Below are 27,987 nucleotides of genomic sequence, written 5' to 3' on the forward strand. Positions count from 1 at the left end.
TTGTAACAAAATAAAACTTCACTCTAACCTACATACGTTCTTTAATTGTGCAGTTTTGCATGCCACAAGACAGTGCGTGGAAAACATTCCCCTTATATAATGTTACCCAGGGGAATCCTATTAAAATGCTTGCGCTTTAAACCAAAAGCCCAAGTGTTAAAAGTATGTGAAGGTTTTCAGGTGAGACAATGATCTCATTCATGAGTCACCACATTCCCTTTTCATGTAATAAACATAGAGCATTTAATCATAAAATATCTAAGAAACCTTGAGAAACAAGGGAAAAATTTTAACCAATGAGAACCTGAAATCTCCAAAGCCCAAGTTACGAAGCTACTGACTCAGTGACCAAAGAGTTTAAAATATTTAAAGGTTAGGTAATGGCTCAAGGCTTAGATAGATACCTTGGTCTAATGCACAGTGGGTACCTTACACTTAAGAGTCACATTTGTTTGTAGCCAAGGGTCAAGAGAAATAACTTGTACAGAATACTATCATTTGTGCTTAACTCTAAACAGTACCACCCAACTGTCATTCCTTCATCATGTGCCAATAAAATATATAATTTTACAATGCACCAATAAACTATATTAAATTTTAAGATCTGTGTTCAAATACTTCCTTGATCTGATAACCAAACTGAGAACTATTGTACTGTCACATGCTGGGAAAGGACTCCTCTGTTTGAAGGTGTTTTATTTAGAAAAGCAGTGGATTTAAATGCCAAAAAAAGTGATAGAATGTGTCCTAAGAGCTGCTTATTATTTTAACTGATTTTGAAACTCCTATCTCTAACTCCAGATAGAAAAGTGAATATATCTAAGGTTGCAGCTTGAATATCTACAGTGAAGTTGGTCTAGTCCAACACCTTCCGAGTCAAGCAGGAACACGGTCAGCACCCTGGAAGCTGCCCCGGTTTGTTGCTCGGGTCTTGACTGCTAACAGCAGAGACTGGTGGTGCTGTTCTTGCCCCAAATGTGAGTGGGGTCAAACAGTGTGTGTCTTCTTCACTCGATTTTTTGGAGAATATGGAAGGCAGACCGACGCAAAAACAGTATTGCCTTGAACCCAGTAACCCCGGGATGGCTCCTAACAGAGCATCACTTCCTAAATTCTTACCTTCCAGGAAGGCTTTGAAGATTTATAAAGGTTCATCTACCTCTTCTCCGTGTCCTCTCTGGAAAATAATTACAGAAATATTTCATCTGTACAATTAGGATTCAGACACTTTTATAAATCCTGCCCCAGCATACAAGCAAAATTCTAAACTATTCTAAAGCCCAACAATGGAATATTGTATGACCACGTAGCATAGTTGTAGATGAATGTATAATGTGGAGGCATATTTAAATCCATGGTTTTAACAGACAGAATGCGGTATGTGTCTATGTTGTTAGAATGTGTGTATACATATGTACACATACATATACATACATGGATGTGTGCATACGTATACATTTCTATATGCAGGGATATACAGCATAATTTTCAGAGTAGTCATCTCCAAATAATAGGATTCTAGTCCTTTCTTCTTTGGAGGCAATTTTTTTCATTTTTTAAATCTCTGCAGTTTAGACATTAGAAATTGGATTTTTAAAAATTTTCCCCACTTTTACTGTGTGTGATAAAATTGGTATAAATGAAAGATGTTTTGGGAATCAGATTACATTTACTTGGTTTGTTTGTTTGTTTGTTTGTTTGTTTGTTTGTTTTTGGTACTGGGGATCGAACTCGGGTCCTTGTGCCTGCACAGCAGGCAGCAAAACCACTGAGCTAAATCCCCGGCCGCATTCACTTGTTAACACTGGCTTTCTAGCTTTCCCTAGTCTTTGGCTTGGCATCTAATCAGCTGATTGCCTTACTCATTCCTTTAAGACAGTATCACATGTGGCCATCTTCTTATCTCTAGCAGCAACCACACCACCGAAACGGGTGATGGCCCACTTCCGCTCCTACATCTTCCTCTATTCACCAACCTGCCCATATCGTTTACTACACATTTGCTATTTGAACATACATTTGCTTATTTTAAAGTGGGTAAGTCTTAAGGCACAGTCAGAGCACAGGGACATAGAGCCCACAGTTACTATACCGTTACTTCTTTTTATGATCTCCATCATAGCTACCGTATAGGAGTGAGGATCTAGTCACCATCTCACAAACTTTTAATGAATTGAATTAAAGTGAATTAAATTGGAAAAAAACCCATGGAGAATCAGTAAATTAATATTTTAGAGTAAATAACAAATACTGATGCATAATTCAGATGTAATTAATATGCTAAACTTAGTAAACAGTTTTAATGAAGTAGGCTGTTCCTGTAGCTTCCTAGAAATTTTTGTTTAATCACTCAACATGTAGCAAAAAACATTTTTGAATTGCTTGCATTTGTTTGCTAGGACTTCCATAACGTAGCATCACAAAGTATGTAGTTTAAACAGTGGAAATTCATCATCTCACTGTTCTGGAGGCCTTTGCATCTTCATAGTCACATTCCTCACTTCCACTGGCTCACTTTCTTTGCTACCTTACAGGAATTCTTAGCTTTCTAGGCTGTAATACAATATCTAAAACTAGTGTCTTATTTCTTTCCTCATTGCTGAGGCAAGATGCCTGACACCCATAGTTAAAGGAGGAAAGGTTTATTTTGCCTGACAGTTTGTAGAAGTTTCAGTTCATAGTTGGCTGGGTCCAAGGCAGGGTGGCATGGCAGCAAGCAAGTGATGAGAGAAAAGCAAGGACCCTCTTTCCATCCCTTACATTTTATCCAAGCTACCCACCCTTAGGGAAAGTAGCGCTCACACCCTTAATCCTAGTATGTCCCTGTGAGTCAATCCCAGCATCTGGGGACTAATTTAGTGATCACACACTCTAGATCCAACCACTTCCAATGAAGCCCCACCTATGAGTGCATGAGACTTTGCGGGAGGGACACCTAGACACAAACCTTAACAACAAGACACTTCAATACAACAGAAATATGTGCTGTCAAAGGTCTGGGGTCAAGAGCTCAAGTCAAAGTCTTGGTGGAGCCGTCCTCCCTCTGAGAGTTGTAGGGGAGAATCCTTCCTGACTTCCCCCAGGCTCTGGTCATTACTGGCAATGATGGTCACCCTGGCCTGTCTTTGCCTCACTGTGACCTCTGCTCCAGTCATTACGTGTTGTTTTCCTTGTACGAAAATTTTCCTCTTCCTGTGAGGATAGCAGACCTACTGGATTTACAATCCACTGTAATCTAATTTGATCTCAACTAAACCTGATTATATCTGCAAAAACCCTCTTTCTAAATCAGGTCACATTCATCTGTTCAAGGCCTTAGGACTTGAATATATCTTTGTGGGTAACAAAATTCAACCCAGACACCTCAGCTGGCTCCACAAATACTTTACCACTCAACTGCAACTGTCCTAATCCAGATTGTGAAACTGTTCTCAACTTTTCCTGTTCCCAGTTCAAGAATAATGAGCAAGCCATAATGATCCATCCTTGGGTTTCAGAACACTCTTCTCAGGGCATTTGAGACCCCCATACCTGCCCAAATTTTCTGTTATTTCTCAGGCTCTCATGCAGTCTCTTCTCTCCTTCTTCCCCCCACAACTGTAATATTGCATGCAGTATCCCTCTGTGACTTGATAATTCTTAGCTTCAGCTCACACATGTTTTCTAAGCCATGAACACTTTTCTAAGTGCATGTTGGACACTCCTGTGACAAGCATTTCACTCCAACTCCCTAAAATGGAATTTATTTTATCTACCACCCCACCAATTTGTTCTTTTTTTTGAGTTTTTCATCTAGGAAAAACATAATTCATGCTTTTGCCTGAAACAAAAACCTGGGTTTAATCTTGGATCATTTCTCCTTTAACCCTCACTTCTTATCTTAAACTAATTCCAAGCTTCTTATATTGATCTATAACACTTATTTATCTGGCACTTACCTACATTCTTGGCCTTACATCATTCTGCCCACTTCTATCTATTTCTACAGTTCTACACTTGTTTTCCTTCTATTTCTATTTATTTTTGAGATAGGACATGACCTTTCACATTTCTGGGCCTTTGACTTTTATGTTTCTTTGGATTAAAGTCATGTTCCCTGGTTCTTTATATGGCTGAATCATTATCTTCCTTGAGTCCTCAGATCTCATAAAACCTTCTGTGTTATTCCATGTAAACATGTGCACACTTGCATGGGCATGCTCACACACACACACACACGTGCGTGCATACACGCCCACACTAGTTGCTTCATGCAGAAACACAATAAACATTTCCTCTTGTCCCCTGAGCACAGGAAGAACTTGATCAGTAGAGTTTCCTTTCTCCACAAGGTCATTCAAGGACACAGGGAGATGGGGCTTCAGCCACACCTTGCAGGTGACTTAGGGATGCCCTGGAGTCACCTCCATTGCTCAGCAGATGTGGGAAGAAGGTGAAGGACCAACGTTGGAACAAGCCTGGGAATGGAAATGTCATTTCTTCCCACCCTTCAGTGGGAAAGCTAAAGCTGAGGAGGTTGAGTAGTCAGCCAATGCAATCCCCATGTGCCGACTCACAGTTCTGTAACTCAGAAGTTTGGGTGGGTTTAGTTGGGTTCCTGATTTGGGTCCTGCAAAGCCACAAGAAAGGGCTCAGAGAGTTTAGATTTTCATCTGGAGACTGTGGGAAAGAATTTGCTTCTACTCATGTAAGTTGCTGGAGGAATTCAACCACTTGCCATGGTAGGGCTAAGGTTCCTGTGTCCCTGAGCTCAACTTCTAGAGGCTGTGCCCTGTCCTGTCACATGGTCCCTTCCATCTCGGTGACAGAGAGCCTCTGCCTTGTTAAATCCTCCTCCTCGGCCTCCAAATCTCTGTGACTCACACCATCAGCTAGAGAAAACCCCTGCATTCATGCTTCTTATCCAGTGTTCACTGTCCATGGTTTCAGTTAAACATGGTCCACTGCAAATTGAAAATATTAGATGGAAAATTACATTAATAAAATTCATAAGTTATAGGTAATTTTTCTCTTGCTGTGCCTAATTTTCAAACTAAACATTACCATAAATACGTATATGTACAGGAAGAAACATAGTTTATATAGGACTTGACACTGTCCATGGATTCAGGTATCTGCGAGAGTCTTAGAATGCACTCCCTGTGGATAAAGGAGACCACTGTGTTTGTGCCTGAAGAGTTTCTAATCAGCATAGGCCCACCAGGTGCATCCCCTTTTCCTGTATAGGACAATCATGTGCAGGAATCCCACCCAACTTGGCAGTTCCAGCCTCATCCCAAAGGATGAGAGTCGATGATATTCAGTCTTGGGATTCTTCCTCCTGCGGGGTTCCAAGGTAGCATCCCTCAAGCATGGCTTTTAGTATCTGTGTGACATCGCTAAGTCTTGGTTTACTGGCAGAAGGGTAATGAAAGCAACTACTACAGGGATTTAGTGTGAGAATTTAATGTGATAATACTTACAGAAATGATCAGCCTAGTGTTTGTAACTATTTAGTGAATACAGTAAATAATAAACAACCACATTATTAGTTGTACAAATAATAAAATTATTATATCACAATATTCCTAATGCAAAATTAACTTTAGAAATAATAAAAGTACTGCTATATATAGCAAAGATTTTAAATACAAATAGTCCACTTTAGGCATATATGGAAACTACATATTCAATTTAATGTAGGAAGGATTTGTTGAGCATCTATGTGCCCTAGAGTTTAGAAGTTCCGTATAAATGTGACTAAGATAGAGTTATTCTCCCTCAAATCATTCCCAGTTCAATTGCTTTGACACAGCTACCTAAAACCAAATGGAGTGCTTCCCAGTCTAAGCTAAGGTTTGTAACAAAAATGTGAACCAAAAAGATATGAATGAACCAGGAATGTCACAGCAGAAGTGAATTTTTGCAGGATTTAGAGTTTCAGAGCCGAGGAGCAGGAAACCAAAGGACAGAGCAGAAGAGTTAACAGGGAAAGTGTTGAGCTGAAGTCAGGCAAAGTTCCATGAGGCTGAGCATCCTGGGTAAGTGGTCCATAGTGAGAATCAAGGAAGGAGTTGGATATTCAGAGGTGCTAGGATATATTGTCGAGATGTTTGAACATTGCTCCAAGACAATGGAAAACCATTGAAGGATTTTTGGGAATGAAACAGCAGGAGCTAAACAATGTTTCAGAAATAAATAGTTGAAAGATAAAATTTTTCTCAGATAGTCAATAGCTCTATGTCCATGCAACAGGCAAAGGGACAAGTGGGTTAGAACTTTAAATGCAAGACACTAACTGGATTTAACAATACAGATGGCACAGGGATGAGGAGGAGAGGAGAGGAAAGCATTATGTTTATTTGTTAACAGCTCTATTGTATTATAGTTCTGTGCATTAGTCAGTGTAGAATAAAATCTGCTTCTTTTAAATCCTTTTAAATAGCATTTAAATATTTCCTGATAGCACAGTTTGCTGAAGTATTTACCCTTGGTACAGATTTCCATTAACCTTGTTGCAGATTCTAAGCCTAAAACTGTATTTTTTAGGGGTCTCGATTACAGAAAAAAGCCTTGTGACATCATTATAAAGCCCCATCTGGATAAGCTTAGAGTCTTTGTCTTTCTATTCAATTTAGGAAATTCAGCAAACTATAGAATACTGCTATTAACAGATCCTGCATTTCAGATTATTAGGGTACCCTTTCTCTAACATTCCAGGCAGAGGAAGATTAAACCCCCTGCAGCTGTAAATGATACAGAAAAATACTCAGGGCACTGGTACCAGGGGTCTTAGTGGGGAATTCAGCTCTCTTGGATGCACAAGAACAAAGGGCAGAGATTAAATTGAAACTATTCTTTCCTCATGGCTACTGTCAATTTTTTCCATTGTTTTGAGATATTCTATATGAATTCTTTTGCTCTCTACAGGATAACATTCTCAATAGTTTATAAATTTTAGTTAAAGTAATATTTCTATACTGTAGACTAAAAAATTAATGCTGAAGGAAACAGATTACTTCTTGTAGTCAAGTTAATGATGAAACTTATTAGAAAACATTTTAATTCATTCAAGTATTTGATTACTATTTTAAATTGGAAATATCTTTTACAATATTGACTTTTCTCATGGCAAAGTTTGAATGCTCCAAAAGCAGCGACTGTTGTTCCACCTTACTTTTACATAGTAAATACATTTATTTATTTCTTGGTCCCAAGCCCTGCTCTCCCAGTTCTGAGGGATAGGAATCCAAAGACTTCACTTGTGGCTCCTTCAGTGAGTAATAGGGTCTGTGGGGAATGTAGCCATCAGCAGCTCTGAATTCATACCATGATGGCTGGCGAATGGCTCCAGATTGAAAATACTTACATAATCAGGAAATATTCCAATCGGTCTATCTTGGGTCATATGCCCAACTTTAGCAACAAAGTGGCACGATCTGGCTACTAAGAGAAGAAAGAAGCATCCTTGAGAAGACTACACTGACATAGCACATCACTCCAAATGTTGACTCTTACAATTCTAAAACCTGGCTCCTTTGTTACATTCGCACAGAGTGGAATTCTGCTGCCAATAAAGTGCAGCCTTATTATCTACTTATATATTTATTGAGGATAAATGTAGTTGATGAATATGTCTTCTTTGATATCATCCAGCTTTGTGTTTGTCTTTTTGAGAATTTCTCTTTTTATCTATTTTTCTTAAAATTGAATGTCTCTTTTATTGATTTATTTTCTGTCATTTTGAAATTTTCAAATCTATTGGTACATGGCTTCCTTCCTAAAAAATAAATCAATTTTATATTTTTCCTCTAATTCTTTCATACTTTAGGAGGGTCATTACTTCTGATTTTTATCTTTAGCACCAATACATCATCGCAAAACCCTCCTTACAACATTACCAATGCACCACACTCTGGTATCTGCTCTATATCTAAACTCTAAATAGATTAAGTACTCTATTTCATTATTTATGCATATTCAACATTAATATTTAAAACTATCACCTATTATTTTCCTAGTGTCGAGAAAATTGCTGAAGGTACAGTGTTAAATTTCATGGAGTTGTCAATTGTTTACCTTTTGTTTTGGCTAGCCAATTTAAATCTTGTGGCTGTCTAACATTAATAAAAGTAACAAAAAATAGTAATAAATCATATTATGAACATCAGGTCTACATTCTGTGACTGTTTTATTTTAGTGTGTTTGAGATGGCTGCAAAGTTATTTTTCTAGCTATACACGTATAACATAATAAAGTAGTATAACATACCAATGAAATATAATTACATGTATCTATCAGTGTTTACTAGAGAAACAGATGTAACACAAGATATCAAGTATATAAAAATTTACAAGATTGGCTTACAGTGGCGGCCCGCCTTAGGGCTCAGTGGATCAGATAACACCCAGGTCATGATAGGCAAATAAGATCACATGGTGACCTGGTGTCCCACGGTCAAGCGTTCAGTTTCCACTAAGGCTTAGTATCAAGCCAAGAGTTGTTTTTCAAAGGGAGAGTAGTTATCTGCAGATGATCGAAGAGCCTTGCTCCAAAATCTCAAAGACTTCTGCTGCAATTCACCTATGGGGGCTGCCAGAGACTCCCAACAGCATCTCTACCTGCCACTGACCTTCAATACCATCGGATCTGCTGAGTCATTCAGCCCCAGTGGTGGAGCAGCCTGCATAGCAGCCTGAACCTGCTGCAGAGCCTTCTCTTGTTCTGGGGCCCACTTAAAACTAGCAGCTTCCTGAGTCACATGGTAAATGGGCTGGAGTAAGACACCTAAGTAGGGTATGTGTTGCCTCCAAACTCCAGATAGGCCCACTGGACATTGCACCTCTTCTTTGGTTGTAGAGGGAGCCAGATGCAACAACTTGTCTTTTACCTTAGAAGCGATATCTACATGCTCCACACCACCGGACTCAGAAATTTCACTGAGGTAGAAGGACCTTGAATTTTCATTGGATTTATTTCCTATGCCTTGGCTCTCAAATGTTTTATTAAGAGTGGTTGCTACCTCCTGCTCATTTGACCCAATCAGCATAACATCTTCAATGTAATGGACCAGTGTGATACCTTGTGGAAGAGAAAGGCTATCAAGATCCTTGTGAACTAAGTTGTGACACAGGGCTGGAGAGTTAATATAACCCTGAGGTGGGCCAGTGAAGGTGTATTGCTGGCCTTGCCAGCTGAAAGCAAATTGTTTCTGATGGGCCCTTATGGATAGGTATGGAAAGAAGGCATTTGCCAAATCATTAGCTGCATACCAAGTACCAGTCGATGTTTAATCTGCTCAAGCAAGGAAACCACATCTGATACTGCAGCTGCAATTGGAGTACCACTTGGTTCGGTTTAGGGTGGTCCACTGTCATTCTCTAAGACCCATCTGCCTTCTGCACAGGCCAAGTGGGAGAATTAAATGGAGATGTGGTGGGGACCACCACCCCTGCCTCCTTCAAGTCCTTGATGGTGACACTAATCTCTGCAATCCCTACAGGAATGTGATACTGCTTTTGGTTTACTATTTTACCAGGCAAGGAAGGGCAACTCTAATGGCTTCCATTTGGCCTTTCCAACCATAATAGCCCTCACAGTACAGGTTAGGGGACCAATGTTAGGATTCTGGCAAGTACTAAGTATATCTATACCAATCATGCATTCAATAAAAGAGGAATGGCTACAGGATGGATTTGAGGATCTATTGGACCCACTGTGAGTCAAAACTTTGTTAAAACCCCATTGATCACCTGACCTCCAAAGGCCCCTACTCTTACTGGAGGGTCACAGTGATGTTTTGGGCCCCTGGAATCAGTGTTAGTTCAGAACCAATGTCCAGTAGTCCTCAAAATATCTGATCATTTCCCTTCCCCTAAGGTACAGTCACTCGGGCAAAGGGCCTTAAATCACTGTGGGGAAGGATGGGAGAAAGATTGACTGTATAAAGTTTTGGTGCATCGGGATCCTTCCCCAAGGCGACCTGACCTCCCCTTCATTCAAGGAGTTCTGAGTCTGTAAACTGGCTCAAATCTGGGAACTGGTTGAGGGGCTGTGATTCCCTGTTACCATGATTTGAAGTAGATTTCTGTTCATTTGCCCCTAAATGTTTTTGATTATATAAATCTAGTAAAAATTTTGTAGGCTTCCCATCAATTTCACTTTGGGAAATACTGTGGCTGATCAGCCAGTGCCAGGGGTCTACATGTTTTGGAACATTCTGGTCATTGTTCTGCCTCTGCAGTCCATTATGGTGGGTACACGACCCTGCCTTTGGCGATTAAGTGCCGCCACTTGGCTTCTACCATTCTGAGATCAAATCAAGCCCCTTGAGGCTGAGCATTAAGCTTACAATGTAGTTCAGCCAATCAAATTAAGAGGGCCTGTGTTTGGGTTTCTACAGTCTTGTCCCTGCAGCTAAAAGAGTGGAGATTTTCTTTCAGGACATACTTAGAAACTTTTAAATTTCTTATGTGTGTCTGGAGCTGGGAATTTGAATTCTTGAGCTCCTTATTTTCCTTTATTAATTTGTGCCCACAGTCAGAAGACTTTAGATTCCTGTGGATGTTTTGAGCTCATTGTTTCCCTTCAGTAGTTTGTGCAGAGATGCTAAGACCAACCAGGCAACATTATTTTATTTCCCATTCTGCCAAAAATATTCACAACTTTCATGTATGGAGTTGCTCAATTCCTAACATCTCACAAGTGGTGAATTAGGATAATCAAATGAATCTACATTGCTTATAATTTTTAACAGTTCATACCAAGGACTATCAGTTTTCCCCACAGAATTAGAAGGAGAGATCATGGTGTCTCTAGGTCTCATCAAATTAGAGACCCCTAAAGGTCTCATCAAATCAGGGACTCCTAAACCCATTAAAGAATTTCATCTTTACAATTCTGTTTCTCTAGAGCCGTTCCAGGTACCAAAATCTGTATCAGTGTTTAGTAGAGAAGCATATATGACACAAGATACACAAATGTATAAGCATTTACAAGATTGGCTTATAGTTGCCACCCACAGAGTCAAATGTGGCAGAGTGCAGAGGGTCTGTCTGCACCCTGGAGACTGAAGAATTCAGTTGAAGGTCTGGAGCTCACTGTGGTGTCCTCTGTGAATCCACATCAGGAGGCTGATGAGTCTGCGATGGAAGGCTGGAGGGTCTGCACTGGAAACCAGGAGATGATGTTCAAGGTGAAGGCAAAGACTGGAGCTCCTTGGAAGAAACAGAAGCAGATCTGTCCTTCTTCATTCCTTTATACCCTCCAGGTGAAAAGCCACCCTAGGGAGGGTCTTCCACACCCTAGGGCATGGAATTGCTGAGCCAATTTACTCAAGTTAACACAATCAACAATCACATTAAGAAACTAGTGAACATTAATAGACTATTTAGACAGCATTAGTATCTGTGATGAACACTGGAATATTATATGGGTATTAATAGAATGAGCAGAACTTTACCCATAGGAGAACATCCTTAAATTATATTGTAAAGCACAACTGTAAAAAAGTATATTTGATTATCTGCTAACATTTGTATATTTAATTGTGTGCAGAATATCTCTGGAGGTATATCCAAGAATTTAATAATTGATAAGCTATTTGAAGGGAATTGGGTACTTGAGAAACAAAGATAGAGGGAAATTTAATTTTCATGTAAGTTCTTTCATGTCTTTTAGATATTGTACCACACTATTATGGTTTAGGTCTAGATGTCCCCTCAAATCTTCATGTGGTCATAGGTGGGCTTTTTAGAGGTGCCTGAATCTAGAATGTATGATGCTGGAATTAAGCATGTGTGATTACTAAATCAGTCCACTGATTGGTTTGACACCACCCTAATCCTGCTAGCCTCGATATAATATAAGGGATAGAAAGAGGCTTGTCTTGCCCCTTACTTGCTTTGCTGGCTTCTGCCCACCACGAACTGTTTCTCCTCTGTGATGCCTGCCTGCCATGCCACCCTACCTTGGAGCCAGCCAATGATGAACTGTGAGCTAAATAAGCAGTTCCTCTCTTAATTTGTGGATATTGGACATTTTGTCTCAATGAGAAAAGTAACTAAGACACATGCATATATGTTAATATATCATCCATTTAAAATTGAGAGTAATTTAAAATATGGTAATTGTCCCCCTTATTTGTTGGGTATACCTTCCAAGATCCTGGTGGATGTCTAGCACTGAGGGTAGTATGATCCCTATATAATACTATGTTTTTCCTACACACGCATACCAATGATAAAGTTTAATTTATAAATTAGGCACGGTAAGACATTAACAAAAATAACAATGAAGTAGAATAACTAGGACAATATGCTCTAAAGAAAGTTATTTAAAACTTATTTCTGAAATTTTCCACTTAATAGTTTTACATCATGATTGACTGTATCTGAAGTTCTAGAAAGTAAAACTGTGGATGAGGGGCACTACTGCACTACAAAGTGGTAAATTATAAATATTAAAGAAACTTGGAAAATATAAAAAAATAAAAATTGCCTATAATTTTGCCTACTCTAGAGAATCACCAATTATATTTCGGTATATGCGTCTAAAATCTTCTATGGGTTTTGTTAATGCACGGATACTGTGCATGCATAATTGGGATCAGACTGTTTCAAATTTTACCATCCTATAATGAAGCAACCATGTTACCGAATTATGAAATTATTTTCAAAATCATGCTTTAAATTACTATATTGCATTACAAAGGATGTTTTATGGTACATTTAAGCAAATTGTTAAAATATCTGAATTATTTCTAATAATTCTATATTATAAACATTGCAATTTAAACATTCTTTTCTGTGAATTTGTATGTGTACTTTTGAATTTCTGAAACTTAATTTCCTGGATTTTTGTGTTATGGTTGTATGCTTCTTTCTATTTTTAAAAATATTAACACACATTATGATGCTAATTGTCTACAAAAACCTATATCTTATGTCTTCTGTTTTTATTTTTTGTTGTTTACATTTTACTTTACTTATATTAGCTTCTAAATGAAGATATTTTTGCTTAAATTTGTAATAAACCTAGAAATTGTTTCCATCATAATGTCTTCATTAGAAAAACTTAGGTTTTTTTCTTATCCCCAAGAATAAATATTTCATTAAGCTTTCCTTGATAATTTATACTTTCACAATATTTTAACATGCACCAATCCTCTTCGTCTTTAAATTATCAAATTATATATAAAGGTTTAAAAAATATTCCCATTTTGTTGATGAAGAATCAAGATTATAAAAGACTTAGTTGATTTGCCTGAAATCATAAAGCTAGTTAATGGCATAATTAGGACCAGAATCGTAGAACTCTGATAAAATTCTGACTCTCAAATCACAAATCCCAACCAGATACTTAAAGTAGAGGAATGACAGAAAGTTCCATTAAATTGTTAGTAATATTCAGTGGTGTCAAAATATTAATACAACACTGATAAAGTCTTCACATTATCAATGCATTCTTAAAGACAACATGTCAATTAAAATGTCTCTTATTCAAATGTTAGCGTCAATTTTTAGAATTTAAAGCAAGCCTCCTGACTTTAAATTTGAACTGTCTGAGAACAAACACTCATCAATTGAGACAAGTGTAGAAAATACAGGCGTGCAGAGTGGGACACTGGTAGGAGAAGGGAATGGGTTTGCAGTGCAGTGATGCAGCCTAAACTGGAATTGCTATGACTCTGCTGCTGCACGATTCCGTATCATCCCTGTTGCAATTAGCTATTAACTGATGCACAGAAATAGTAGGTATTCATTACCTAAGGCTGCCATGACACAATTCCACAGGCTGGGGCTTAAAAAACATCAGTTCATCTCACAGCTCTGCAAGCCAGAAGCCCAGGTCCACAGTGACTGCAGGTTTGTTTTATTTTGAGGCCCTGTCCTTGATTTTTAGACAGCTGCTTTTCTTTGCATCCTTTCACTGTCTTTCCCTTGCAACTTTGAGCAACCAAGTTTCCTCTTCTTCTCTGGACATTGGTAAAATTGGATTAAGACTCATCTTATTGACTTCATATTATTATAATTCACTCTGAATTTTGAATCTCCCAATGCCATTATATCCTGAATTACTGGGAGCTATGGTTTCTACACGTGAGTTTTGGAGGTGTATTTAGTAAAGGTAGAAAAGAAGTACACTCTGCAGAGTCAGAGCGAGCAGGTAAAACGGATCACAGCAGCCCGAGGATAAAGGAAGGGGTCTTTGTGTCTGGAATTCCTGGATTGGCTTCTCCCTCATGCAAATAAGGGATTGGGACAGTTGACCTCTCAATAACTCACCTGGTCTGGTGCCAGATTTAATCTGTGCTATGGAAGGCTCCCTTGGTTTTGCGACAGATGTAAATGGAGAATGGAAAATAGCATTTTTCTGATCAGTTCTGTGTACAGTGCTTTGGAGCCACAGGGTCTCCCTGGTCCTGTGCTCCACCTGTGTCCCCTGTGTCTCCGTGGCAGGGACAGATTTCACCCACTTGTTTGATAAGTTTTGCCACAGCCCTATGCTCTTACTCCAATGTGTCCCCTCAGGTGGGTATTTTCTTCCTCTTTCTCTAGGTTGCAAGGCAACGTGGACTATTCCAAAGCTCATAAGCACACAATTTGTGCAAAAGCCACCAAGAGATGTCTTCTCTAGCTAAAAATGACACCTTTTTATTATACTCAAGTAAAAACTTGGCCAGTTTTTTTAAAGCATCAAAGAAATTATGTGCATAAATTTGATATAATTCAAGAAAACATTGGTACTTCAGAAATATTTTTATTAGTGTCTTTTGATATTGGTGAGATGGGCTCTCACTATATTGCTGAGACTGTCCTCGAACTCCTGGGCTTGAGTGATTATCCTGCCTCAGCCTCCCAAGGAAATGCAACTTCATATATGGGCCAATATGGGTGGCAAATTGGTGCATATTTCAAAATCAAAGTGCCTTTTTTATTCTGGATGGGAAACTTAGAGTGATATTGGGGAATGACTCAAGGTGTAGACAAAGACCTTCTGCCACCTTTCTTAAAATCCCACCCGAACGATTACCATGTCACCATCTTGCGTTCTACCCAAGAGCCAGGGAAAAAGAGTTTGAGTGAGGAAAGCACTCCATTAGAATTTTAAGGAGTTTGTGTCGTATACCCCAACTTTTAAGAATTATTTTGCAGTGATGATATTTTGTACTGACCTCTCTGTATTTTTTTTCTTATCATGGACTTATATACAAACCCATAGCTCCTAGGAATATATTACCAGATATACAAATATCTGATATTGATTTCATGTGGGAAGATTGAAAAGTCTCTTTCTGACACTTGTGTAGCTTATTACGCAAAAAAAATCAAGAGAATGCCAGTCATACATTCTGTTATGTTGGAACTTGGTGTTGAAAAGATGACATAGATAATTTTAAGAGATTTTCCTTCTGCTGAATAATATCTATAAAGTTAAGCTTCACTTCAAAAACATAAGTCAAATAAGCAGTTTTCATAAAGCTACATACCTTCAGTGTAAACTGAACTCCAACTTTAGAATAGACATTTCTCAAATATAGCCTCCATGGAAAACTTGCTTTGTTGAAAAAAAAGTTACAAAAATTGAAGTTTGTCTTTCATATTTTTATATCATTTTGTTTTAATGGCAGCTGTATTCTACTCCATCACTGTAAATATAGTTTCTTAAAAGATGTGCTGTAAATAAAATTAGCTCATAAGTATTAAAATTAACCAACTATTAATCATGGCATTTAAGAATAATATCAGAATATAATTCAGAAAACAAAAATCTTATAAAATTACTACCATGAAAGATCTAAGAAAAAAATTCACCATGTTTGTGATGGTGAAGCTATGCATCAAACATAATTTAGAGAAAGATGTTTGCTGTGGACAAATAAATGGGTACATACCAATTTGTTTTCTCTGGTGAGCATAGTAGCACAAGTAAACTGAATTTAGATCTTATTAATGCTCTCGTAATTTATTTTGTGTACTTTACTTTGTTATATGAATTTTAATAGATCCTGAAAAATTAAGATCTTGAGGCTTTATCTTGAATTTTTTGTTTCTGTGTTTTGACCCTAATAGCGTCACTGTAATTTGTTATTAATCAGTGAACTTTAGTTTGTCTTTAAATTAGTTTTTGTTTTTTTTTTTGGTACCGGGGATCTAACTACGGACCTTGCGCTTGCGAGGCAGGCAGCAGCGCCACTGACCTAAATCCACGACCCTAAATTAGTTCTTTTTATAATCAGTTCAGTCTCTTTTACAGGAGACACATGATAATTTGTAACTTTCTACTAATATTCTTCTGAAAAAATTTGCTGTTTTATATTGTAATTTACTGAAGCAAGATAAAATAATTTAGAATCACTAGTGTGTGTGTAGTGAGAGAGAAAGAAAGAGGTTACTTAAGTGAAATTCTGTTATTTTTCTCTCTTCAAGGTCAATGACTGTGCATCTTACTCTATTTTTTTTCTCATTTGTTGTTTGGCTTATCTTAGTTTTTGTTTGCTTTGAACAGTCTTTGAGGGGAAAGAGGAAAGTTTGTGTTCAGATTATATAAAAGGGAAAAGTAAAGGTGTTCCTTCTTTTTGCCACCTATAAACTACCTCTTCCTTTCCCAAATACACATTTCTAAAGACTTAGTCCATCTAAGAAACATACAGAAACCCAACACACACAATTTGAGGTACTTTCAAGTGGTTATAGATAGAGGGATAAACAGATTTATCTCAAAGTTTCCCATATCCCATTAATCTGAATGTACAAATAAGCATCATTAGTTGTTTTTAAATTTTTTTCTTAGTACACGACTGTAGTACAGTGACTATCCTGGGGAGTTTGTGCATGTACAGAACATATCTTAATTCTTTTTTGTGTCTTTGCGCTTCCCCTTGCATCCCTCCCTGCTCCCTCCAACTCTTTTCCTTCCCATTTGCATAAGCTTTATTTCCATTTTTTCAGTTCTTTTTAAAAAGAATTTCCCCTTCCTTCACCTCTTCCTCCATGTCTTATTCCCCTTCCCATCTGAAAAAGATCTCTCTACTTTCTATTCTCTATCTTTTATTTGGCTCTTTATTTATACTTTGGGTTTCTCATAGAAAAGAAACCATGTGATATTTCAGCTTGTGTGTCTGATGTACTGAATATTACGGTGTCAAGGTACATCCATTTTCCTATAAATGCCTAGAGTTGCTCCTTCTTTATGGCATAGTAGTATTTCACTGCCCTCAGTAGGTGATCCCTGTCTGTTGCAGATGAACCACCATGTCTTTCTGGGGAGACTACAGAGTTTTCTCACTTGTACTCAGCACCAAGCCCAATGCCAGTTGACCAAAGGCCGTAGATGCTCCACCATCATCTCCTGGCCCCAGTCTGAAAAACAGCCTCATCTCTGGTACTGGGGACCCTGCTGCTTCTCCATTGCTGTTCTCTCAGGCAGCTGAGCCTCTCCCACTGCTTTCCTGGTGGAAGAGTATTCCAGCGAGGCCCCCTGAGATCCCCCTGGCCAGAGGACCAGCAGGTCTGCTCTGCCAAGGAAGGCTGTTTAGGGCTGGCCCTGTGCTCTTCTGCCCTGGGCACAGTTCATGTCCCGGCTGGTGCCGAAGCCCAGGGAGGCTGTACTGGGAGCGGTGGTGGAGGAATGGCATCCTTCCTTGCACTTCTCTTCCTTTGTTGAGTCCCAGAGGAATAGTGGCTGCGTTTGAGTGCCTTAAAGAATTTAAGAGCACAAATGTTTCTGTTTTTACTCTAAACACAAATCTGAGTAAACAAACACAAGGGTCTTCTTAGGACAGTCTCTTCTTCTGAGATTCACAGCGTCATACCTGATGCCTTCTCTCAAGGTGAATTCTTCAAAATGTGTTTCCACGCTCAGTATAAATGACCTTCTTCGGGAGCACCACATGGGTTGTCCTGTGACACTCAGATGTACCTGCATCAGTATTGCACCCAGATTTGTTCCTCCCTTACAACTATTCCAACCCCAAACCACTCCACTTCCAGACCCAATGTCAAGGATGCTGCCCTCCAGGTTTTGAGTAGCTATGCTTTTGGTAGGTGTCCCTCTTTCATGAGGTGTGAAAGAAAAGATGAGAGAGGGAAAGAAAGAGGGAGGGGGAGAGAGAGAGGAGGAAAGGAGGGAGGGAGGGACACAGAGATCCCCCCTTGACTTGGAAATTCCATGTATAAGTTTATGTTAAGGAATTAATGAAGAATGGTTCTACTAATACAATAAGTCTGCGTCAAGTGTCACAGTAGGAGTAAAAGCAATACAGTGAAAACAGGAAAAGTCATGAATTCAAACTGCAGGAATTTGAGAAGCCTTCCTATAGGACTTGGCATTTGATGTCATCCTAAGGGTGGCATGAGTTTGCCAAGAAAGAAATGTGTGCATCTTGCCACTCAAAAGAGATGCAGTGGCTCTTGAGGCAGAGACTCATTACTGTTTTATGCTGCACTGCCAAGTGTAGGGCTAGGTTCGAGTAAGTATGAAATTAATATTAAAGAATTGATTATGGGTCTTCATGGAAAACCATTCTCAGGTGATACTTCACTGAGCTGACACCATACTTAGCAGTGCCTGCGAATGGTGGTAGTCAATGTTATAGCTATTATAATCACTGAATCCACAGCGTCTTCCCTTCACTATTGAGTTTTACCAAGAACACTGATTCATTAATTTACGCTTTTCCTGCCACAGGTGGCCACACTTATTATTCTCTGTGTGTCTCCTTATTAACTTCTGCTGCGTGATAATCTGTCACAGGAGCATTATCCTGCAAAGTGTCAACTGACTCCTAAGTTTATCAAAGAATATGACAGTAGCAAATATCAATCTGAAAGGAAACCCTTCAGTTTTGTGAGAAACACTTAGCCAAGTGAGGTAACTAATATTCCCATGGTAACCCTGGAAAGTTATATACATTTTTCCCTCTTTGGTGTGCGAGTTGCAAGCATCAGTGGGAAACAAAAGCCAGCTGCTGTGCTGGCTCCTTCCTTCTGTGTACCTCCCCATTCAAGGCCACTTGAGGAAGTGGGAGAGTGCCAGGGTGTGTGTGTGTGTGTGTGTGTGTGTGTGTGTGTGTGTGTGTGTGTGCTAGGTTTACATTATTACAAAACCAGAAAACAAATAGACTTTTATAAATCCTCACTGAGCCGGGAAAAGAGTTGGCTAAGACTGCTGTCAGTCAAGAAGAAAAGAGGGAAATGAGGATGTGTCATTCCTCATTGCCTCATTGTCACACTGCTAGTAATGGTTGTTTTTATCTCCCAGTCTACTGGCTGCAACCCCAGCAGATGATGGACTGGCTGGTCCTTCCTTCCTTCCTTTAGCTTTCTTACTGTATCAAAGGCCCTAGTACTATTCAACCCCTAGGAGTGGCCAAAGTATTTGGAGTCAGGAGATGCCTATAAAAAGATGCATCTTTGTTCTCTACAAGTTTGCAATATCATGAATCGACAGGACTCATATAGGGAAACTCACAAGGGAGATTTATTAAAAGGCAAATTACACGGAGGAGAATCGGAGGTGCTCTCTGGCTAATATAAATGATGAGCAGGAATTTGATACAAGGGAGGGCTGCAGATTTCTCTGATGAGGTGGAAAATAGAATGATGAGTATAAGAATTTGTTGAGTCTTGTGATGTAGTTTCAGTAGGTTTTAGATCAAAGTCCTCATGGAGCTAAGGGCTTCCAGCTCTGTGGGTTAGTTTGAAAGTACCAGATGGATCTTGGTGAGGACCACTTGTTCACCTGGCCAAACAAAAGCATGTTGCAAGTCAAGGATTCTATGAAGAGCAGAAGAGCAAGGATGTTTGGGCTAAGGAGAGTGCGTTTCTTATTAATTATAAGGTCAGAATCTGATTTCTCTGAAATCAAAAGGCTGAGCAAGCAGTTGTGCAGCAAGGGCGGCTTCCCGTAGCAGAGATGAATGCAGCCTGACACAGCCATGCAGGCTGCCGTAGCTCGCTGCTCTCCCGCCACCCACAGAAAGCACACACCCTCTTGTGTCAGTAGCCTCAGATGGGCTCCCACTCAGGCCTCCCTGCCATGGGCTCTCAGGTTGGAATGTCAAATGACAGAAGATGTGCGCAGTCAGTGCCTACCATGAGTCCTAAGTTTAAAACATCCAAGTGATTATTTGTGCAAAAGATGCACAGAAAAGAGAAAAACAACAACAACAACAACTGTATTTTTCAGTTTTGAAACATCAGGAATTTACCAGAAACAGAGCCAGCTAACATGGATTACATCAAAAAGAAGCCAGAACCACTGCTTTTGAATTCTTTAATAGAGGAAACAGAAGATATAACTTCCTCAGTTTACACCAGGAGTTCGAAGAAAGTCATTGCCTACTTATTGGTTCATTTTGTAAATTGAGATCAATGGAATTCTCTGAACAACAGCATGAAATCAATCGTAAAATAGCATATAATTCATGGCCAGTATTGTAAATTATAGTTTGCTTGACAGTAATCGGTGAGGTTTCCATGCACTGGGATGCATTTCCTTGTAACATGTCTGAGGATAATGCCTGTGGATCCATTTCTAATGCATATTAGAGTGATCTGTTTTTCCCTGTCCATGGCTCCTCATGTTTGATCTTATGCAAATGATGCAATCAAGCAAATGGCAAACAAGATGTTGTTGCTAAGGGGTCCTGACAAACAGTGGCCTTCTATTTCCGGGGCTCCCCCACCCTCCACTTACTCCACTCAGATTTGTGTACACACCTGCAATTGTTTGAATCCATTGATCCATTGCATTGCCCTTGAAGTGCCTAATCATATCTGGAGAGACATATTACCAAATCAGTGCCGTTACACCAGGAGGACAGCGCTGTCATTAAATTTCCTCTTTGCTTTAAATTTCAAATTGGTAGCTTTGTCTATGGCTTCACTCCCAAAGAACACCCTAGTTCTGCTTCCTTATAACCTTCCTTTTCATTTTTTTAATGAATTCTCCTTGGAGAAAAAAGAAAATTCTCATTCCATTTGTTTCTTCTTTTTTTTGGTACCGGGGATCGAACTTGGGACCTTGTACTTGCGAGGCAGGCAGCGGCACCACTGAGTTAAATCCCAGGTCCCATTTGTTTCTTTTTCACTCAACTACTTCTTTTCTCTCCACCAGATGTCTCCTCTTTTCTTTTTTTTCATTACTTTTCACCACCTCCTGTCATTTCACCAGGAATTTCCCCATCAAGCCACCAGTACGATTTCCTCTCCCATAAATTAAGTCGGATGCTACCCTCTTCCTTTTGACATGTTTATTATTTAAAGAACATTAGTGATGCTTCATCTTCTCTTGGAGAGACACTGAGAAGAATCCACTTCCACATGGAGCATACAAGCAGAAAAAGGACTCGCAATCAAAGAATCAATCAGACGGGCTTCCTTCAGTACTATGGAATGGAGAGTTTTCAGATTTCCAGAATCAAAGAAAGTCGCCAATTTCTTTCTACAGTGACAGCATAGCAGTCAGGTTTCCCAAAGCAGAAATGTGGCCTAACAACTTACTTTCCTTTGGGAGTAAACTGCAAAAAGAAATTGGATAAATTTTAATTCTGCCCAGGTCCTGAAAGTCTTGAGCTTCATGGTCATCCTAACTCAGCAGGATAGAGCGCAGCTCGCTGAGCACTGAGCTCTCATAAATCTCAGTCTTCGAGACACACATACCCCTGTCTCTGTCTCATGCACAGCTACACCTCTATTCCTATACAGTGATTTAATATCTGACTTCACTCCCATACGACATGCTGTCAAATGAATCGCTGTCACTTTGAGGCTCCAGTCTCCTCCCCAAAGACATGAAAGCACCCCATTCTTATATTGTTCCTCAGCACCTGGGGCTTGGTCATCCCTGGTATGGACCCCTCTATGCAGAGGGCTCGAGGTAGACAAACTGCAAGTCCAGCAGGCTGGCTCCTCACACACAGACCTGTCTGAAGTCCTCCATGGCCCTGTCCTGCCAAGACAGCCCTGGCCTCTGTGGCTCGGCCCGTGGACTTCCTCTGGAATTCCTCCTTGGAGGTGGCTCGGGACCTCTCCTGACAGCCTGCACATTTCTCTTTCCTTACTATTATCTTTTCCCATTAGTCTGGGAAAACTGTGTGGGGAAAAAGAGTTGCACACTTCTTCCTTTTCCTCCCAAACCTTACATCTGAACTCTGAGTCCCTCTCCTCCCCTCCATGACTGTCCAGAAGGTCCCTAGCTCTTCCTACTTTCTGACCAGTCACGTGCTGTTCTGTAGACAGTACCTATTTGTAGTTAAATTCTGAGTGCACCATCTAGCAGAGGAAATGCTGATCAGGATTGCATGAGAGAGATGGGATGAGATGGAGGGAAGGCAGAAGAAAAGGCAGTAGTTTAATCCGGCCACTATGTTGACCTCAGTTCCTGCAGCACAGGTAGCAAGGGGGAGCTGTACCTCCAGTGTTAACCTCATTAGCATTCTCAAGATAATTGGCCAAATCATAAAGGTGTGGGGGAGAAGGACCAAGGAGATAAAGGAACAAGACAGTGCTTGCTGAGCAGTCCCTGGGCCCGTTCACATTGGAAACCCACAATCACAGTAGGCTTTTCGGAAGTGATGAGATTTCTCCAGAGCTAGGAATAGGGATCACTCACATAGTAGGGGACCCAGGGGAAGTGAATAAGAATCCCAAGGACCTGGAGAGTATAGCTGTGTAATGTGTGTCACACATTAAGATCATAGTAAGGAACATGTAACTATCACAGATATTCTGGAAATCAGAGGGATCCCAAGAGATGTGACTCTGTTACCATTTTGGTGGGTAAGGAGTGATCCCCTCGATGGGATTGGTAGAAAGGAGGGAAGTAACCAGCTGAAGGTTGCAGAGAGTAGATCTTACATTCGGTTTTGGAAATAGTTCCAAAGATGATCAAGCAGTGGTTATAACTATGCTGAAGGTTGAATTAATGAAGTCGAGGTGAAGGGCATTGCATTTGAGGAAGTTACAGTGAAGCCAGACTCGGAGATGAGTCATCACTGAGGATGCTGGAGTTGCCAAAACGGGATTGTGATTGAAAGGAAAACAGAGCCAACGCTGAGGTCAGTGAAGAAAGGATGGGCAAGATAAGACAGCTGAGACACAACAGAGCCTGTGTGAACCAGCTCTGTGGCGTATTCTCTGCTAGGTTATACATTGGTTTTGCTAAAATTGTTTTTTTCCAATTATGTTATATGTGTAAACCATAGACTATCATAGATGTTATACAAGTATATCACAGAAAAATATATATAACTCATAAAACCCTAAACCATCTACATGCCCTCATTGTAAGCACTGCTACCATTTTGGTCTGTCTCTGTTTTCTGTTTTGGTGTGAAACACTAGTGCTTCACAATCATGTCTTGGTGTTCAGATAGGTACAGCTTTGCCTTAGTTTTTAAGGGTGAATGGTCTATGTCCATTGGTCTGACAATTGTGTTCATTAGTTTTTTGGGTATTCTGAGACACTACTATATTTCTGAGGGAAACAATGGTAATTTGAGTGAAGGACATTGCAGTCCACCTCTAGTTTTTCCTATTAATCTTCCTAACAAATAAAACTGTTCTAATTAGTCATCTCACAAAGCCTGGAGATAATGTGGTGAAGAAAATAGGAAATATCTCTTTGTACTCAAAAAGTTTCCATTCTTCTGAGAGTGATATAAAGACAGAAATAAATGATAAAGCAGTTTCTGATGCACTTTGGTAATGACAATAAGGAACTAAGAAGAATATGACTAAGTTCTAGTACCTGGGATGATGGTGGCCAAGTTCAGCTATCAAGGAAGACGCTCCGAGAAGGGTCAGCCTGACAAATGAGAAAAAGTCAGCCAAGTGCAAAGGAGAAAATAGATTTCAGTTAGAAGGAATAGTGCTTCAAGGACCTGAAAGTGTGAGCTTGAAATGAGAGAGGAACAGAAATGTGTCTAGTTTGCTGAAGGAATGAGAACTAAGCAGGTACTCAATCAAATAGCACCCCAAAGACCACTGTTAGATTTCATTCTGTGAGCAGTAAGAGGCCACGGCAGAGCATTACTCCAGAGAATCAAAACATCCCTCCCTGCTGAAATCTCACTTGTTCCCTGAGAACACAGAAGCAGTTAGAAAGGGATTCCCATGAACTTCGGCCACATCTCTCCATTCTCCAACATTTGTGCCACATCCCTGTGTCACCTCCTAGCAGCATGGATTATCTATCTGTTTCTTCCATGTCCAACTCTTCCCTTTTGTGCTAGACTCAATTCTTTCACATATTTAAAAGCAAACCACGAGCAGTCCTTTCCTCTTGTTATAGATCATTCTCATCACCAGACAATGTACTTTTCTGTCATTTAAATTATTTTTTAAAATCTTGTGTTCATAACTTCGGTCCATTGCTTCATTTCTCTGCTTCCCCATATAACAAAACCTCCAGAAGAAGGTGCTTATATTGACTGTCTTAATCCCTTTTCTCCATCCCTTCATGTACTGGTTGAAACCAGATTCTGAGTCTTCCATTTCAGTTTCCAATTGCTGCCATATTCCTACACCCATGGTCGATTGTTAGTCCTTATTTTACTCGACCTGTAATGCGAACAGAATTTGCTGCCTTTGACTTTTGGGACACTGCAACCTCACTATTTTTCTCACATCTTGCTAAGTCAGTCTTTCTTTGTTTCCCTGGTTGGTTTTTGCTGTCCTCACGGGCACGTTGATGATGGTATCCCGGGGTTCTGGTTCTCACGCCTCCTTTCTGACTGCACACACTCACTTGTGTACTCATCTACTTTAAGCACTACCTATAGGAAGATGACTCTCCAAATTGTTTCTCAGATCACAGCTTCTTCCTGTATCCTAAACTTATATTCAAATTGCCTACTTGACAGTTTCTTCATAGTTGTCTAACAGACTTCCCAATCTTACCATGTCAAAAATATGAACTCTTTCCTTTCCTTTCCTTTCCTTTCCTTCCTTTCCTTTCCTTTCCATGCTCTTCCTCAACCAAATTATGGGTATTTCATCCTTCTCTTTGCCCAAGCCAAAGCCTAGAGTCAGCTCTGGCTTCTCCTACCTCACTACAGTGCACTTTAACATTTGGCTGAGAGTCATCCTTTTAAATACCGGTCGTTTCTTGCACAAAGTTTCTGCACAGCGAAACTTAGTTTGCTCTCTTTGTTTCACCTGAGTCCATTTCTGCTGTGATTTCTAACTTCTGGAGTTTCATGGACTGTGGGTCTGAATTAAGGCGCCCTGAGCTGGCCCTGCTCAGGTAGACAAGGGGCAGCTGTACCTGTCTCTCTGCTGTCCCTGTCCATGCCACTGCTTGGCCACCAACTTCAGAGTATCTCTGCAGCCCCTTTGGGTCACACTGACTGAGGGTGCCTCACCTCCCCTTGGCACTGTCCTGGGATGCCTGTCAGGTAGAAATGGTGCAGATAGCATGATTTAGTGGGAAGTACCAAGAGTTTCATCTTGTGACCACCTTCTGTCCTGAGGTGACTATGTTTACTGTAAACACACTATTTTCCTTCCTTCCAGTGACCTACATGTTTGGCCAATTGATTGTACTTTGCATGAAAATCAAAGCCTCCTTTTCCTAGTTTACTTTTGCTATCAGCACAATGCAAAAATCTATGTGACTGAATTAGGTTGCATTTCATTAATCTTTTAAACATGAAATTGTAATGGTTCAAGGTTAATGAGATTTAAGAATATGTGTTGCTTAAATTGTGACTAACATACTTCAAAAAAAATCAGAAAATACCAATTATTTTTAGTAGCAGAAAAGTATGAATGATATTTAAACCTTGGTAAGCTTGACTGAACTTTGGTTACATTACTTAGCACCTTTATAAAGGAAGGATTTAGAGTATTTCAGAAAAGAATTAAGAAATTTCAGATTACTTTATTCTAATGCAGGAGATATGGTATTTGTGGCACAGGGTATAAAGTACTGAAAAGTTCAGGGGAGGAAGAGGTTATTTCAGGGAAGAGTGTTATCCCACTTTTCGCTCAACTGTCTCATTCACATAAACATATTTTCAAAACTTACAATGTTCAGGCATTGTATTAGACACTAAAGTTGCCACATGAATTTAGCACCATTCTTTCTCTTAAGGTGTTCAGTCCATTGGATCAGACAGTCATGTTAATAAATAATGGTGACATCATGTTGTGAGTATCACCCTAAGGTCGTGTACAAAGTCCCCTGGGACACAGAGGACAGGGCAAGAGCTCCACCTTGCACCAGGGTGTCAGCAGGAGTGTTAGGGCCAGCTTACGAAAGCAAAAGGTATTTGCACAGAACCTGGATAATGTGAAGGTCAAATAATAGTTGGTCAGGTAGACAGAAGAAGAAAGGAAGCTGGCAAACAGAACTATAAACACAAAGTCCTTGTTATAGGCTATGTATTTGCATTTCAAAAGCCACTCCTGTTGTCTTCAAATATGCTTTAAAAGAATTTAAATATATCATTTATTTTTAACAGAGTCATTGAACTAAGACTAAACTGAGAAAGTGATTTACCTGGTCAGAGATATTCCAGAAAACAGTCAATTTGAAAAAGTCAGGCAGGAGTTTGACTGACACTTGTCTATTTGAATATTGCCATGGTATATTCAAGGGATGAAACATCTTTAAACGTACTTTATTCTAATGTATTTTATTGCAATTAATTTTTATGGCTATTGATTCTCATTTGAAGCTTCATTTTAGCAGTGCTCAGAGGTAGGAATGGAGAGGAGGAATGAGATCTCCAAGGTATGATGGTAAATAAATGCTCCTTTCTCCTTGTGCCCTAGACTTAGGAGCGTTTACTTCTCATCGGTTCCTCCTCAGCGCATGCACCCTGGGGGGATGTGCAAACAGCTCCTGGGTCACACTGCACACGGCACAGCTGCCCCCTGAACACGTGGCACCCCCCGTTCTGACCGTCCTGGATTCTAGGACTGTACACGTACAGTAAGTAGAAATGCTGTCTCTATCACACACCACTTCATGCAGGAATCCCAGTGAGTTCAATCAGAAGAAGGGCTTGTGACATAAAATTAATTTTATTGTGATTAAATGCATAGAAGTGATTAGATCAGTGGTTCAGGGAACCTTTGATTATCACTTGCCAACCTAATTTCCATCCTGTCTTTATACAATCAGGCTGAGCCTCGTATGTACATAGGTTTTGTGCAAACTTCTGTAAAGGGAAGACTGACCACTTACATACGTATCAACCTTCCTGTGTGTACATATTTTTTCGGGGTTTTTTTTTTCAGTATAAACAAGAACCTTCTTATTTCCTTATTCCCTTGCAATTAAAATCACAAAGGAGCGTTCACATTGAAGCATATTCAGATCATTTCTGACAGTAGGGATTTCTGTCCATTTCCTAATAAATGAGGTATTAGATTGTAGTGCTGGGCTACAATCTAACACACCTCTCTCCTAACAACTCGTGTGATGCTTGTTCACATTTATCTCTCTTGGTCTCAGTTTTCTCATCTGTCAAAGTTCGCACTGAAGTTGCCACAGGAATTTAGCACCATTCTTTCTCTTGAGGTGTTCAGTCCATTGGATCAGACAGTCACGTTAATAAATAATGGTGACACCCACCGTGTTGTGAGTGTCACCCTAAGGTCGTGTACAAAGTGCTGTGGGACACGGCCAAAGTTCAGACTGTCAAAATTCAGACTGAATAAATTATGACATTCACTCAAGCTGGAAAACATTGGATTCCTATCCCGTTTTTCCATGTAAGCTCTCATGTTAGCTTTCAAGTACTCTTGAGCTGAACCACATTATTTGCCCCAACAGAGTTCCCACTACTGTATTTCTCATTTGAATAAGTATTTCCTGTCTATTCTGCTCCTTGCCTGTCTCCTTCCCTGTCCTTCCACTACGACCCTCAACTTCCGGGATACCTTGGACTCTTCCTTCTCTCAGCCTCCAAATCCAATCCAGCTTTTAGGGTAAAATCATTCATATCTAGGCAGGGTGGCCCCTCATTCATGAAGTCCTTCCTGATGGCTTCAG

General features: G+C 39.8%; 1 protein-coding gene across 1 annotated transcript in view; it reads left to right on the forward strand.

The window, feature by feature from the left end:
• Ush2a (usherin) overlaps positions 1–27,987 on the forward strand; it is a 692,185-nt gene that overhangs the window by 333,533 nt on the left and 330,665 nt on the right. Inside the window, exon 32 of the mRNA XM_013066500.3 lies at positions 26,763–26,922. Within this exon, the coding sequence (XP_012921954.2) occupies positions 26,763–26,922 (160 nt within the window). The remainder of the gene's footprint in view (positions 1–26,762; positions 26,923–27,987) is intronic.

The sequence above is a fragment of the Heterocephalus glaber genome, unplaced genomic scaffold (genome assembly GCF_053883595.1).
Source record: "Heterocephalus glaber isolate CG9 unplaced genomic scaffold, H.glaber_assembly_v1.0 deba00001067, whole genome shotgun sequence".
In the NCBI taxonomy this organism is placed as follows: Eukaryota; Metazoa; Chordata; class Mammalia; order Rodentia; family Bathyergidae; genus Heterocephalus; species Heterocephalus glaber.